Source organism: Meriones unguiculatus, chromosome 1 (genome assembly GCF_030254825.1).
Source record: "Meriones unguiculatus strain TT.TT164.6M chromosome 1, Bangor_MerUng_6.1, whole genome shotgun sequence".
Lineage (NCBI taxonomy): Eukaryota > Metazoa > Chordata > Mammalia > Rodentia > Muridae > Meriones > Meriones unguiculatus.
Genome location: NC_083349.1, coordinates 103,710,854 through 103,724,773, shown reverse-complemented (window position 1 = coordinate 103,724,773; position 13,920 = coordinate 103,710,854). Strand labels below are relative to the sequence as shown.

The 13,920-nt window shown below is 39.5% G+C and overlaps 1 protein-coding gene across 1 annotated transcript in view; it reads left to right on the top strand.

The window, feature by feature from the left end:
• Positions 1-13,920, top strand: part of Rasgrp3 (RAS guanyl releasing protein 3) — a 96,358-nt gene that overhangs the window by 70,569 nt on the left and 11,869 nt on the right. The window contains exons 10-12 of the mRNA XM_021659492.2: positions 6,200-6,277; positions 8,384-8,500; positions 11,214-11,329. Of these exons, the coding sequence (XP_021515167.1) occupies positions 6,200-6,277; positions 8,384-8,500; positions 11,214-11,329 (311 nt within the window). The remainder of the gene's footprint in view (positions 1-6,199; positions 6,278-8,383; positions 8,501-11,213; positions 11,330-13,920) is intronic.

Genomic DNA, 13,920 nt, shown 5'->3' with positions numbered 1-13,920 from the left:
TATTCTTAACTTAAAACTTTTTATTTTGTATTATATGTACGTATGTGGTATGGGAGAAGGGAGGGAAAGAGAGGAAGACAGAGAGAGAGAGAGAAAGAGAGAGAGAAACTTCAAGAATTTTTTTTTCTCTTTCCACCTGTACATAGATTCAAGGCTAAAACTCAGGTTGCCGGGTTTGTGCAACTTTTACCTGATGAGTCATCTTGCTGACCCCTTCTTGCTTTTTGTTTTTATTTTAGTTGTTTTTGTTTTTCAGTAATTGTTGTTGTTTCTTTTAGACTGCACTTTAGCTCAGGTTAGTCTTGAATACAGTCCCCTGGATTCAGTCTCTTAAGTGCCAGGACTCTAGCTGTGGGCCATCATGTGCTGGCTTTTAAAGAGTTTGTCTTTCTAGAGCGTACTTGATTCTCTTTCGAAGCTGTCATGTCTAATGAAGCTGTCATGTTTCACCCTGTACTTTACATTTTCCTTAATTGTAGAAGGCATTGCTCTGCCTTAGATTAAATCTTTTTTCTCTTCTCGAGCTTTGTTTACCACATGCCCAGCACCTTCACAGTACCTGGCACAGTTAAGAACTCAGAAGACAAAGTAAATGCTGTGTTTAGAAGTGTCCATCCATGCCTGTAATTATTATTTGTTTACTTAACTTTGGCATTGAGGGCAGATTGTTTAGCTGGTCTTGCTCAGGTCTAGAGCGTTTAGACACAACAGGTGTATAGAAGAAGACATCTTCCATTGTTATTTTGTTTTGTTTTGTTTTGTATTGTTGGGTCTCTCTCTCCCTTTTTTTGGTGAAGAGGAAGAAAGATAACAAATTCTCTTACGGTTGCTCAAACAAGGGAAGGTACAAACAAGGGAAGGGACAACTTCCCTATTTGGCTTTGTAACAATGTAGCCTCTGAAACTTGGCTGCAGTGGTGAGTTGATGTTTTCTCTTTAATGGCCATGGAAAATGAAAGCAATGACTCCTCTTAAGTTCTGACAGTCAAAATCCTCTAGGACTGCTGTATTGGAATAGGGGTCTGATTCCCAGACTTCATATACACTGTTCCTGGAGCAAGTAATTGTCATCAAAGGACATACCCCTGATAGAATAGTAATATTAACGGTACTCTTAGTGTGGAGTTGAAGTGGTTAACACACAGATCTCTTGTGTTTATGTGATTAAACAATAAGCAGAAATACAATAATTTCAAACACAGTAATTCAAGCACCTGCATTGATTAATCACTTGCCATGTAAATATGTTTCCATGAATCAATCCCCAGAGTTAGAGCCACAATCAGACAAGAAACCACAGGACAGACAGGTGATGTCTGAGGAGAAATGCCAGTGTGAGCCCTCAGTTTCAAGTGTCTGCATCCAGACTGCATTCTTAGCCGTGAGTGTAACGTCATGAGGGAGATGCCTTCATTTGGGCAATGTCTCAAACACCTAAAAGACAATGATAAAGTAGGGAAGTTAAGTTTGAGTTTTAAGAGGATCAAGCAAGGGAAAGGACTTTCCATGGTGGAGTACTTGCTTAGCATGCAAAAGGCCCTGGCTCAATCCCAAAACAATAAAAACAAAACAAAACCTAAGTGCACCAAGCAACATTATCAAAAAAGTGTTTAGGAAAATTCTGAAAAAATTTTAATAAAAATTCAATGGTATAAATAGAAACCTGAATTTAAAAAAAAAAAGCTAAGAAACAATTCGTCTTGTTAAGAAAAATAATGATGCCACAGTGTGCCCACCTCTTTTGTATGGAACACTGAGGGAGAATGTGGACGCAACTTGGCACCATTTTGAAGTGCAGGGGCTGCATATTCTAGAGTGATTGCAAAAGATCCTGAATGGAAAGTCTTAATCTTAGCCTTGCCCCTGGGCTAATCAGTCCTAATTTTGTCTTTTTCATAATGCTCCTGTGCTCATTTATGAGGTCTAAATGTCTATGATTCTAGAAACGCAGAATGGCAAAGCTGTGAAAATAAGGAAACATTTCTGCGGTATTTATTGGTCATGGCCCACTGACTCCTCTGGGCACCACTGCAGAGCAGTCATGACACCTAAGCCAGTTTGTCCTTATGTCTACCATCTTTCTTCTCTCCCCACAATCGAGGAAAATGTTCACTACACACAAAGGCGCATCCATTTTGTCCTGACGACGAGGGAGGTGACATCCTCAATTAGAGTCCCGAGGAAGCCTATGTGTTCACTAGAGTCTAGCAACCACTTAATGAAGCACATACATTTTTGGATTAGAACCACATGACTGCAGCTGGGGTATGAGAGCATGTCCATAAGCATAGCATTTAAGGGGTGATTTTATTTGAAAATTTTGATTTCTCCAACTCAAAATTTCGCCGGAAGTGACAGTGTTCAATATGAGCTTCAGAACACTGAAAAACAGAAAATGAGAACTAAAGTTAATGAACAATTGTTAAACAACTATTCTCTGCATCAGGCTGTCTACCAATGCTGGAAATTTCCATGACCACCAGTTCACATGGCACCCTGGTAAATCCTCCTGTGGGCCCTGTAATGAAATAAAAACCAGGAAATGTCATATCACCTCTGTCCCTTCTTTCTTGAAAACGAAGGAACTGAGATTTATAAATGTACCCAAAGCCTAAAAATGGCTAACTTCTGAATATAAGGTTGGGAAGCTTTCTCCCTTGGGTAAGGTATTAGTCATCTTTTGTGACTATACCAGTATAAATTAATTTATTGAAAGGGAAGGCTTACTTTGGCTCAGCCTGTTACCAGTTGGCTTCGCTGCATTGCTCTTATGGCAAGGCTGTTTATCGGTAGGGCAACATGTGGCAAAGCGAGATCACTCACCTCATGGCTGGGAAGTGGAAAGAGAGGAGGACATGGCTGAGGTCCCACAGTTGGATGCATGGACTCATGATTTAAAGACCTTTCACCATGCTTCACCTCTTAATGTCCCACTACCTCACTGTAGTGCTGAGCCACTGAACAAGCTCTTAACATATGGCCCCTTGGGGAATTTAAAGTTGTAAATTAATACTGGATGGTTGACCTTGGGTGGACATCTGCTCTCTACTATGGGCATATTACTAACACATAATTTATTTGTGTCATTAAAAATTAAACAACATACAAAATGAATAAAGTGTAATTACTAAAAGTTAAATAAAAAATAAAAAAATTAAACAATATTTTTCTCCAACCCTTTCTGCTACTTATTTAGAGAATAACATTTATGAGGCAAAGACTACATCACTCTCTCCATTGTGTTCTTCAGACTTTTGAACAGCATGAGTAAATGAAGAGTGGAGGAACAGAGCATCAGACTGTTGGGCTTTAGTAGTTTCAGGGTAGATCTAGAGAAGGTATCTCCCCTTGAAGTCCCAATTCATATAATGGGGAGTTCTTGAAGCTGTTGCCTTCTGTTGCCTCTGTTTCACGATATATGAAACATACAAATTCTTTTCATGGTATTTTTAGCCCCATCAGTTACTTTTACCATTTTGAGCATATGCAAATGGCTGGAAAGCCCCTATGTTTTTACAGACTCATTTAAAAAAAAAGAAAATAAAAAGAAGATAGAGAAAAGAAGGAAGGAGGAGAAAAAAAAGAAAGAAGACAACTTGTTAAACTAATGAGTGTAAATGGTTTGATGATGGAGTGTTTTTTGTTTGTTTGTTTTATAATAAGCAAATTTTAACATGAAGTTTAACTCTAGAGCCACCTGTGCTGACAGGATTGGAGGGTAAAAGCAACAGACGATGTATCAGAATATTGCCCAAAACCATCAGAGGCAAATCAGACAAAAGCTGGTCATATTATTTAAAAGTGGGAAGCAGGCAAGATCCTTAGATCCCCATGGAGATCTGAGAAAGGAAACAGGGTTCAGGAATGGCAGGTCAGAAATGGTAGTGGCCCTGGGGACAGTTTTCTATACACAGATAAGTGACATGTGGCTGCTACATTGTCTAGATGCCAAGCATGCATGTGTGACCTAAGCAACGCCAGTGGAATGGATGAATACACACTAGCTCACTTAAAGCTTCACCAAGGTTCTGAGGGAAAGCTATTGCTTATCAGGAAAATATCAAGAAGATTAACCGCTTGCTCAGGGTCACACCATTGATAAGCAGAAAGAAGACATTTAGAGAAGACCAAATTATGTACACCACTGGGTCACTTATATGCTCATCTGTCATGGGAAAACAGCCAACAAGGGTACTTGCAAGAGCATCTAGTGGGCTTAGTAGAGGTTTGTGGTCATTTCTTAATGTCTTGGCACTGCCATTACATCATCCAATAATGCTGGTGCCAGTCATCTTGAAGGCAAGTAGAAGGAAGGGAACATGTTTGTCAGTCAAAACCGGGCTAGCTTCTGATATCGAGGAAACTGAAAGGAAGGCTGAACTTAACATTCTGTCTTTATTTATGGAAGATCCTCCATGCAAGGCCCCAAACTGCAACTGAGGAGAAAAGGACAGATGTTCTGCCCACTCCCCAGAGATTTCTTTCCTTGGAGATTCTAGGTCTTGAAGAGTAGATTATATTAACCATCATGGGTACCAATATGTCCATCAAATATCCCTTTTGTGGATCCAATTTTACTCTAGAGGCATTTGTCTGTTACACAAGTGAATGCTCTTTACACAATGTAAACACAGTGTCTATTCATAGCAAGCAGGATTTTCAAGACCTGGTAAGATTTTGGGACTATCTTAAAGCAACGTCAACTTTATTCATCTCAGGAAAGAACTTCCAGTTACAAAGTCTTCAATTTAAGTATAAAATATACACTGACTGCTAGGACAGTGATGTGACTGAGCTCTGGCAAACATTACATGATTGACAAAACATTTGTCAAATGAACGAGTGCATTGAGATCATATGGTGTCAACATCATTTTCAAAAGAGTAATAGCAAAAAAAAAAAAAGAAATCCTTTAAAACTATAGTTTGTCTTTAGTTCTCTTTTTATCCCTTCTTTTCTATCCTCTTTTTTGTTCCATACTCACAAATGATGAAGATATATTTTTAAATGAACAAAAACAACTTATAAGAAATTTGTTGAGTCTGAAGGCCAGCAGCCTTAGACTCCTTTTATTCTTGGCGAAGTGGTGTGATTCACTGATTTTCTCAGCATCGAAGGACATGGGTGGGAATTGTTTTGGCTTACTGTAAACCTCGTGACTTGCTTTCGGTGAGTGGGGGCATTCATTTTAAAGTGTTCACACACTGTATGCACTCTCCAACTTTCGTGTAAGCTGTTGTCCTTGACTATGCTGGCCTTCTCCTCCTCTAATTCCTTCCAGTTCACAGCTTACCTCCTGAATCTTTCCTGAGCATTTTGGTTTCCAGGGGTCCCTGTGTATAATAATAATAGTGATAAATACATACATATCAATAACAATATCATATAGCATTCACGAGGCAGTCCTGTATATTCAGTCCTTGTGAAGTACTTTGAGTATACTCTAGATTTGATCTTCATCAAAGTCTAGTTTGGTGGAGATTTGTATTCACATTTTACAGATGCAAAATCCTAGTGTAGGGCACAAATAACTTGTTCAGCGCTCCAGAGATCCAGCGATAAACTCAGGTTTAAACAGTAGCCCCTCTGCACTTTGAAGTGACTCTTCTCTTTCCCATAATAATTCCTGTAAAATTTGGAGTAGGGTGGCTCACTTCATACTTAAGATACATTGATGTAACAACAACTTTTTGTTGTTGTTTATTTGAATTCTGTTTGTTCAAGTAACTAACTGCCTGAATCTTGAGGGCAAGAGAACTCTTGAACCACTTCTTACCCTTTGGTATCACTAAGACTCTGCACAGTGCTATGCAAACAATAGGATCCTGGTTAATTTATTCTTTAATTCATGGTTCTTTAATCAGGGCTTGTGCTATGCATCTGTTCAGCCTCCAGACTATAAAAATCTAGAATCCCTTATCTTTGACTCATGATAAAACATGTAAGAGCTGTTAACCGATACAGCAAGGGAACAGAGACTGTTGTGTTTTTCTTGATGCTGATGACTCCATCAGGATTAACTTTTTCTTACTGAACTTTTATTTCTCACCTCTGCATGCTTCTGCATCTTGTTACTCTTTTACATCCATCCATATTACTGTGCACAAGACTTACAACATTCAGTTTGAAAATATTTTAGTAATGTTCATAAAGAAATGTGGTCCAACATAATCACTCCTGTCTTCTGGTTTTGTCATAGCTCTCTCTGGACCTCTACCACACAGAAGATGATATTTACAAACTGTCACTGGTGCTGGAGCCTAGAAATTCCAGATCTGTATGTACTGTTTCTTCCTCAGTGCTTTTTTCTGTTTGTCACTGGCTATTTTGATGGTGTTTTGTGTTCTAAAGACTGAAGAACTTTGAAGATCTGTATTATTCCCATTTGACCAATGGGCCAACTTATCTTCAAAGGCATTATTTCTTCACATCAAATGCTAAGGAAGAGGAAGACTATCATTTCCCTGCTGTTTTAGTATTAATCTTTTATCTTTTATATCCCAAGAAAAAGTTATTTTTCTGTTTAAGATCTTGTCTTAGGTAGGATTACTGGTCATGATATCTTATATCCTTTCACATTTTGTTAAAAATAAGTAAATAAAGTGTTCTAGAGAGGGCTCAGTGGTTAAGAGAACTTGCTGCTATTGCAGAGGACAGGGTTCAGTTCCCAGCACCCACATGATAGCTCACAACTACTGGTAACTCCATTTCTAGGGGCTTTGATGCCCTCTTTTGGTCTCCACACATAGGGCACATTCATACATGCAGGTCCAAACACTCATACACACCAATGACAGTTAAATAAACAAAACAAAACATCAACAGAAACAGCATACAATACCATCATTCCCCACAAAAGTAGTTTAACAAACTTTTAATCTGTCTCAAAAATTATGTGACTAAGAGTTATTGAAGAAGACACCCAACATTGACCACTAGAGTACACATACACATGAAACACACACTCGCATGCATAAGTGCACACACACTTATATACACAGAGCTGTCATGTGTGAAGAGAAGAATGAAAAAGTGTGACTGTGTGCATGAATCTATTTAGATTCTATAAAGTTTCCGGTCTTGCTAGTAGCCTACCAATAGCTCCCATCTAAACCTTGTTTGAGGTTTGAATGAGTTATGGTTCCTCCTCAGTTCAACTTACAAAAAAAATTATTCCCAGTTCATACTAAATAAAGGGCCTCCTAGAACAGGTTTCCCTGTGTATATCAGTAAAAACACTGCCACTGAATGAGAGTCCCAGAGAGGGGAGTACATAAGCCTCACAGCAGCCTTAGCTACATTCCCATTTGGACTGTATATCCTGCTTGCATTATTCTTTATTGCCACCTTTTTCTCCATGTAGACAAACCTATCGGAAAAGCCTGACAAAAAGTCAATGGCCCCAGACAGGACTGAGAGACCCAAGAATTCACACAATAGTCAGAAGTAATTAACACATTAAACTAAGTGAAAATGTAAAAGGACAGGAACTGGGACATATGTTGGTTACTAGTTGTTGTATACATTCAATGCAAACTTAACACTAATACAAATTATTTAAAGAACTAGATAAAGTTAGTTAACTTTTTTTTGTTGTTGTTTTTGAGACAGGGTCTTGCTATAAAACTTGCTGGCCTCAAATTCCTGATCTGCCTCAATCTCCTAAATGCTAGAATTACAAGTATGTGCCAACAAAGCTGATAACTTGGTAACTGTAATCTGTATGTATGTATGTATATGTATGCATGTATGTGTGTGTGTGTATGTTTGTTTGTATGTGTAAGTCCATGGTGGATTATTATGTAAACCTTTAGAAATGATTTGGTGATATTTATAGTTATAAAATTTAGATGAGCTATTTAGGTCCAGGAATACAATTTTTTTATACCTACTTAAAAAATATAATGTAGGCTGCTACAAAGTGCACTATCAAAATATGTCCTTAGCCGTGTGTGTTAGTGCACATGTGTGTTAGAAGACTCACACCTGGAGGCTGAGGCAATGGAATTGTAAGTTTCAGAGCTACATACCAAGAAACTTTGTCTTAAAAAGCCAAAACTAAGGAGAAGCATGTTTATAGTTATTGATTAGATTCTATTAAGAAAAACAACAAAAAATCTTGGTTTATTAACACATGAAGCTGGATATGGTGGCCTTGGAGGAGCAGAGGTGAAAGGACCTATACAAATTTGAGACCAAAGCCTTGCCTATGTTGTTTTATACCTAGATGGGGTGACACTATCTCAAGTTAAAAAAACAAACAAACAAACAAACAAACAAACAAAAAAAACTTAAGTCTTTACCGATATTCATATATCAAATTTTATCTCTTTGGTGGATCATGGTCCAGTTAATGTTGAAAAATGTGTGTGTGTTCTTTTAGCAGCCTACCTCCCCCACGACGCCCAATAAGCCTGTGGTTACCCTGGAGTGGGCTTCAGGGGTGATACCAAAGCCAGACCCTACAATCATCAACAAACACATAAGAAAGTTGGTTGAGGTAAGTAATTAACAGAGAATAAACAGAGAGTTCTTGAAAGCCCCCTTCTCTTTCCTGAATATTCTACAATTGTCCAGAAACCAAATGACAACCATGAAAACAGACCTTGGACAATAGGATCAACTGAGGATCACTTGACACTCCTTGCTTCCTGCATTGGTCCCAAAAGAAGAATTTACCAGAAGGGACTTTTCTCTGTCTTGTCTATGTCTTCTTATTTACCTAAGTAGTCTCAGCTCCTTCCAGCTCCCCTTTTGGGCATTTGCCACCTCTGTCACTGCCATCAGCTTCTTGACTTTGAGGATTAGAATTACTCATGGAAAACCCAGAGCAGATAAGGTGCTTGCTTCAGAGCAGGGGACTATCCTGTAAGCCGGATTGTTTCACCTGCTGTTTATTGTGAGGGTTTATGACACAGCCACACGATGCTGTGATGTGGCTGCTAGGACCACTGAGGTCCAAAATAAAATCACCGTGTCTGAGTCATGGCTCTTCCAGGGTTCGTCTTGTAGAAAGCAGAACAGGTTTGGGTGTGGTGTACCAGTGTGACCTCAGGACTTGGGAGGCTGAGGCAGGAGGGTGGTGAATTTGAGGTTATCCAAGATTATAGTGAAACTCTGCCTCAAAGAAAGAGAGAGAGGGGCTAGCACAAATGTGGATGAGAAAGTCGAAATGTCTTTGTTACGGGAAATTGTGATTGAAGCCTGATTTAACCCCAAACCCCTGCTTTCATGGGCTGGTATAGTGTCTATTACAATAAGGTTGAATCTTATTGAGACAGATAGTGCTTTTTGCTGGAAAAGGATTTTCAAGAACACAGAATGTTCTTCATCTTGGTAGAACCCAGGAACTGGGTAATTGCTGAAAGAAGTTTTATGGTGTGTGCTGTTATGGGTTCAGGAAGAGCCTCACACTGACCACACATACACAAGATTTTGATGGAAATTTACTGAATGCTGAACAAAAACTGAATGGTCAGGGCCATAATCTGGAGCCAGACTATGATGCTGGTCTGTTTCTAAGGTAGGTTTTTTTTTTTTTTTTTTTTTTTGTATAAGACCAGTTAACAACCAAGGAACCAGGTGTAGGAAGCGGGGGGAGGGAGGGAGGAGAGGCAGCATTATATAATTTTGACTAGCTAAACATAAGATTTTGTTCCACATATATATTGTGTTCTATCTAGGTAGCTAGACAAAGCACTTTATACTGATTGGCTGGGATTTAGGGTAGGGGAGCTCTTGAGGACTTCCCAGCTTTCTGGGAGTAAGGAGCACAGCAGGATGTTTCGGTCTTTACCTCAAGTAGAATGTGCATTTACCATCTGTTCTTTTATTCTAAGCAGCAAGTATTGAACTGTTGGGTCGTATCCTGGCCTCAGGCACATAGGTCTGAGAACTTGAACTTAATTTCGCCTTATGATCAAAATGAATACTTGGAGGCAAAATGGCTTCTGATATGCTAAAAGCTACAGCAGGTGTTAACAGAGGAGCTGTAGTTATGCTAAGAACTAAAGTAGGTCTCAACAGAGGGACTAAATAGAGTTTAAGCAGGTTACAGCATGCAGAAAGAAAGTTAGAAGCCATAGCACTGAAGGCCAGTGTGCTAGTGCACACCTGTAATCCCAGCACATGGGAGGCTGAGGCACGAGAGTTTGAGGCAACCAAAGTTACACAACAGGACTGTACCTCAAAAACAAGAAAGCTGAATGCTGGAAAGTTTGTTCAGAGGTTGAAAGGATTCCCTGCTCTTTGCAGGGCCTGAATTTGATTTTTAGCATGCTCTTTGGGTGGCTAATAGCCAACACTAACTCCTGCCAGGGGAATCCAAGCTCACTCTGACACACAGGTATACATATGTTTTGAAGTACCTATTATTTGTCATTGAATATCCATGCTTTTTATAGAATACAAGAATTTTGCAAAAGAAACTGTACTACAAGTTTATAAATAAAATTGGCTTTTGTTTGATTGAGCTGATGATAGGCATTTTAATTCAAACCAGGCCAATCTTTCACCAGGAAATTAGGGTTGAACTGGTGGGAATAGAGATGATGAAGGGGAGGAGTGAAGGGAGAGAGAGGAAAATGAGAGTGTCATCTGGGCAAAGACAGCAGTGTGCAGTATAAGGTGGGTTCAGAAAGATGCTTTCTGACATTGCCTGGGCTGCGGACTCCCTGTTACAAGTTGTCATGTGTCCTGTTAGTAAGTAGCACTGTGACAGAGTTGATTTCCGGAGTGTTCACTCTCATCATTCTGAACAATTTTTAGCCTATATATTGACTTTTATTTAAAGTTTAGAATATATAGGTTAACATGAAAACATTTCCTCCTTCCATATATAAACTTAAAAACTTCTTATTGGGATTTTGATGAGGATAGCATTCAACATATATTTTCATTTTTTGAGATAATCTAAACTTCCTAAAGCTTCATTTTATGTTTTCATGGTATTATAATCAATAAATTCAAGAAAATAAATACCATTCAACCCTGAGGTCTCAATTTAGACTTTTCTTTCTACAGGAAATCTTTCTTATCTAAATTCCAATCTCAAAGTCCTCCACAAACCACTAATCATTTTATAGTGTTAACTAAGCTTGGAGTTTAGTGATCTCCCACCAGGTTCTAGGCTGTTGGATTGAATGTGTCACAAGTTTAGTGCCTGGTTTATGCATGTCCATAGTAAATACTAAATACTTGTCTATTCTCTGCAGTCTGTGTTTAGAAACTATGATCATGACCATGATGGATACATCTCCCAAGAGGACTTTGAGAGCATAGCTGCCAATTTCCCCTTCCTGGATTCCTTCTGTGTGCTAGACAAAGATCAGTAAGTTTAATTTTGCTGTTTTTTTTTTTTTCAATAGATCTGGCTTAAAACAGAAAGTGATCTGGAGTGTGGGAGGCAGGCGAGGCTGTAGTCTGCATCCTGACAAGCTCTGCCCTACTGTTGTGATAGAGCAGTCTGGCTTTTCACTGGTTGTTTCTCTTGGTCTCCTTAAACATGACCAGTTGGGTGCTGTCATGGGACAGATCACATCTTTGTCAAGCATAAGTGTCCATCTGCAAATGAACCAGCTCTCAGTTTCTTTTAATACTTCTACTGCTTAACTACCAACTCTGAAAGCCTCACCAAGTCAAACAGTGAGAAGCCTGATGGCAAAGGCCTGAAGTCCCAGCTTCAGGAAGGCTCAGGCAGGAAGATCACAAGTTTGAGGCCTGTTGGGGCTACAGAGTAAGAATTCAAGATCAGCCTGAACAACTTAATCTGTGGTACTATGTCTTAAAATAACTATTAAAAGAGGGCTGGGGAAAATTCTGAACATCAGCCCTCCACCCTTAGCTTTACCCTCTTTTAATAGTTATTTTAAAAATAAGAGTCAGAGTCTGGTGTTCCTAATGTCTGGCCAACACTCCTCTTTCTAGTAATTCTTGGGGTAAGCTCCCTCTGTCTGTGGTTCTGCATACTTAATGTATAAGAGAACACAAGGTAGACAGCCATGGGAGTTGGTTGAACCACTTGGTCTTCCAGCGCTTCATAACCTATCTGTTAGAAGTGTAGTTCCTGGCTCTATCAGAAAATTTATATGATGCAAGATGGGATATGTGCTAAGCAGCAAACTCCTCCTTTCTTTGTCTGTTGATCCATGAAAGAATCTGAATGGTCTCACTGTCTAGTGGTTGAGATTCAGTTGACCTTATAGTGCAGTAAGTGTATGACTGAGTGATTCTACATCTGTCAGTTATCTATCTTATCTATCTATCTATCTATCTATCTATCTATCTATCTATCTATCTGTCATCTACCTGCCTGCCTGTCTATCTACCTATCCACACATCTATCACCGATCTATAATCCATCTATCTATCATCTGTCTTCATCATGGTCATCTCTTTGTCTATTCTCTGTTTGTCTGTCTCTGTCTCTGTGTGTGTTTTTTCAATTAATTTATCTTTAATTAAACTTTTGTTTTATGTTTGTGATCGTTATACGTGTGTGTAGAAATTGCAGGATAATTTTTTAAGATGAGTAAAATACTAGGTGATTTAATTTTATAAATTTTAAGTTTGATTCAAGTTATTTTGCAGATGAGATGCAGAAAGGCTCTTATGTCTGGGGTACAATTATGGCACTGCTAATAACAACAGGGGAACCTGTGGTAATGCTAGTGGAAAGGAATGTACGAACTTTGGCATGGCTATGCCAATTTTTAGAGGGAAACAAGCTGTAGAAGAAAAGATGCCTAGCAAGTTATTGAAGATGTAATACAAAATGTGTGAGAACAGTTGGGCTGGAGGTGTACATTATGTTTCCAGCCCAGCAGCATTAGCTGGTTGCTGGAGCATGGTGCAACATTCCTTTCTGGTGGAAAATTTAGGGGGAGATGAGCTCAGGACTTGGGACATGAACTTGCAGGACTTCCCTTCCTACTCATGGAAGATGAAGATAATGAGTGGATTCTGCAGAAGAGACAGAGAAGGGGGAGCAGAAGAAGAAAGAGGAAAGCAGAGAAGCATGGAATTGCATGCTCTATAGAGGAGAGGATGTCAACAAATAAGTATGTCCTCATGGCAGGGTGTGGCATGAGGACATGTGTCAGTGATCTCAAAGAATGAAGGGAAGCCATTAAGAACTGTCCTCAGAGACAGTTTCAGCACAGCTGCAGTGTGATGAACTTGACTCGGTGGTGCAGAATGGTGGAAGAAGATGATATTGACTGATGTGATGTTTTTGACAACTTTGGGAGTTGGTGAGAAAGAACAGTGCCGGGGAAGACAGCAGAATCAAGGAAAGAGATTTGGGAAGAAGGCAAGACTTGGACATCTGTGCAAACAGGAGGAACAGGTGAATTGAGCTGAGCCTGCAAGAAAAGAGAGGTCTGTGGAGGCTCAAGAAAAGGGATGGGAGCAGCCCTTTTAATGCTGTAGGAAGACCCAAGAGAAGAAGGGTCAGGGGATCCTGAGCTGGGCAAGAAAGGCTAGATCTCCATAACCAGCACTTGGCACTTGCCTGTGACACGTGTTTGGTCCTTACTGATAGACATGTGACAAGCAAGGTGTGTGGCAAGTTGAAAATAGGTAGGTCGATTGAAGAGAAGTTCCTTTTTTGTAGAGGAGACCTGGAGGTCTGGATGAGCTGACAGTCTGGAGGTCACAGATGCAAAGGTTACTGGGGAAGCAGCCTGCAATAAATTAGGCTGAATAAAGTTGAGAATGACAGCAGTGATTTCAACCTTATCCCTAGACAAAGAAAACTGTCCTTCTGGAAGCTTGCATTCTGTAATAAAGATAATTCTGTGACTCAGAGTATGCAGGCCATGTGTGGCCACACCTGTGAATACACACAATACACAGAGACATAAACACACACACACACACACACTCACCTGCATTCGTGCACACACACAGCATCCACTTACT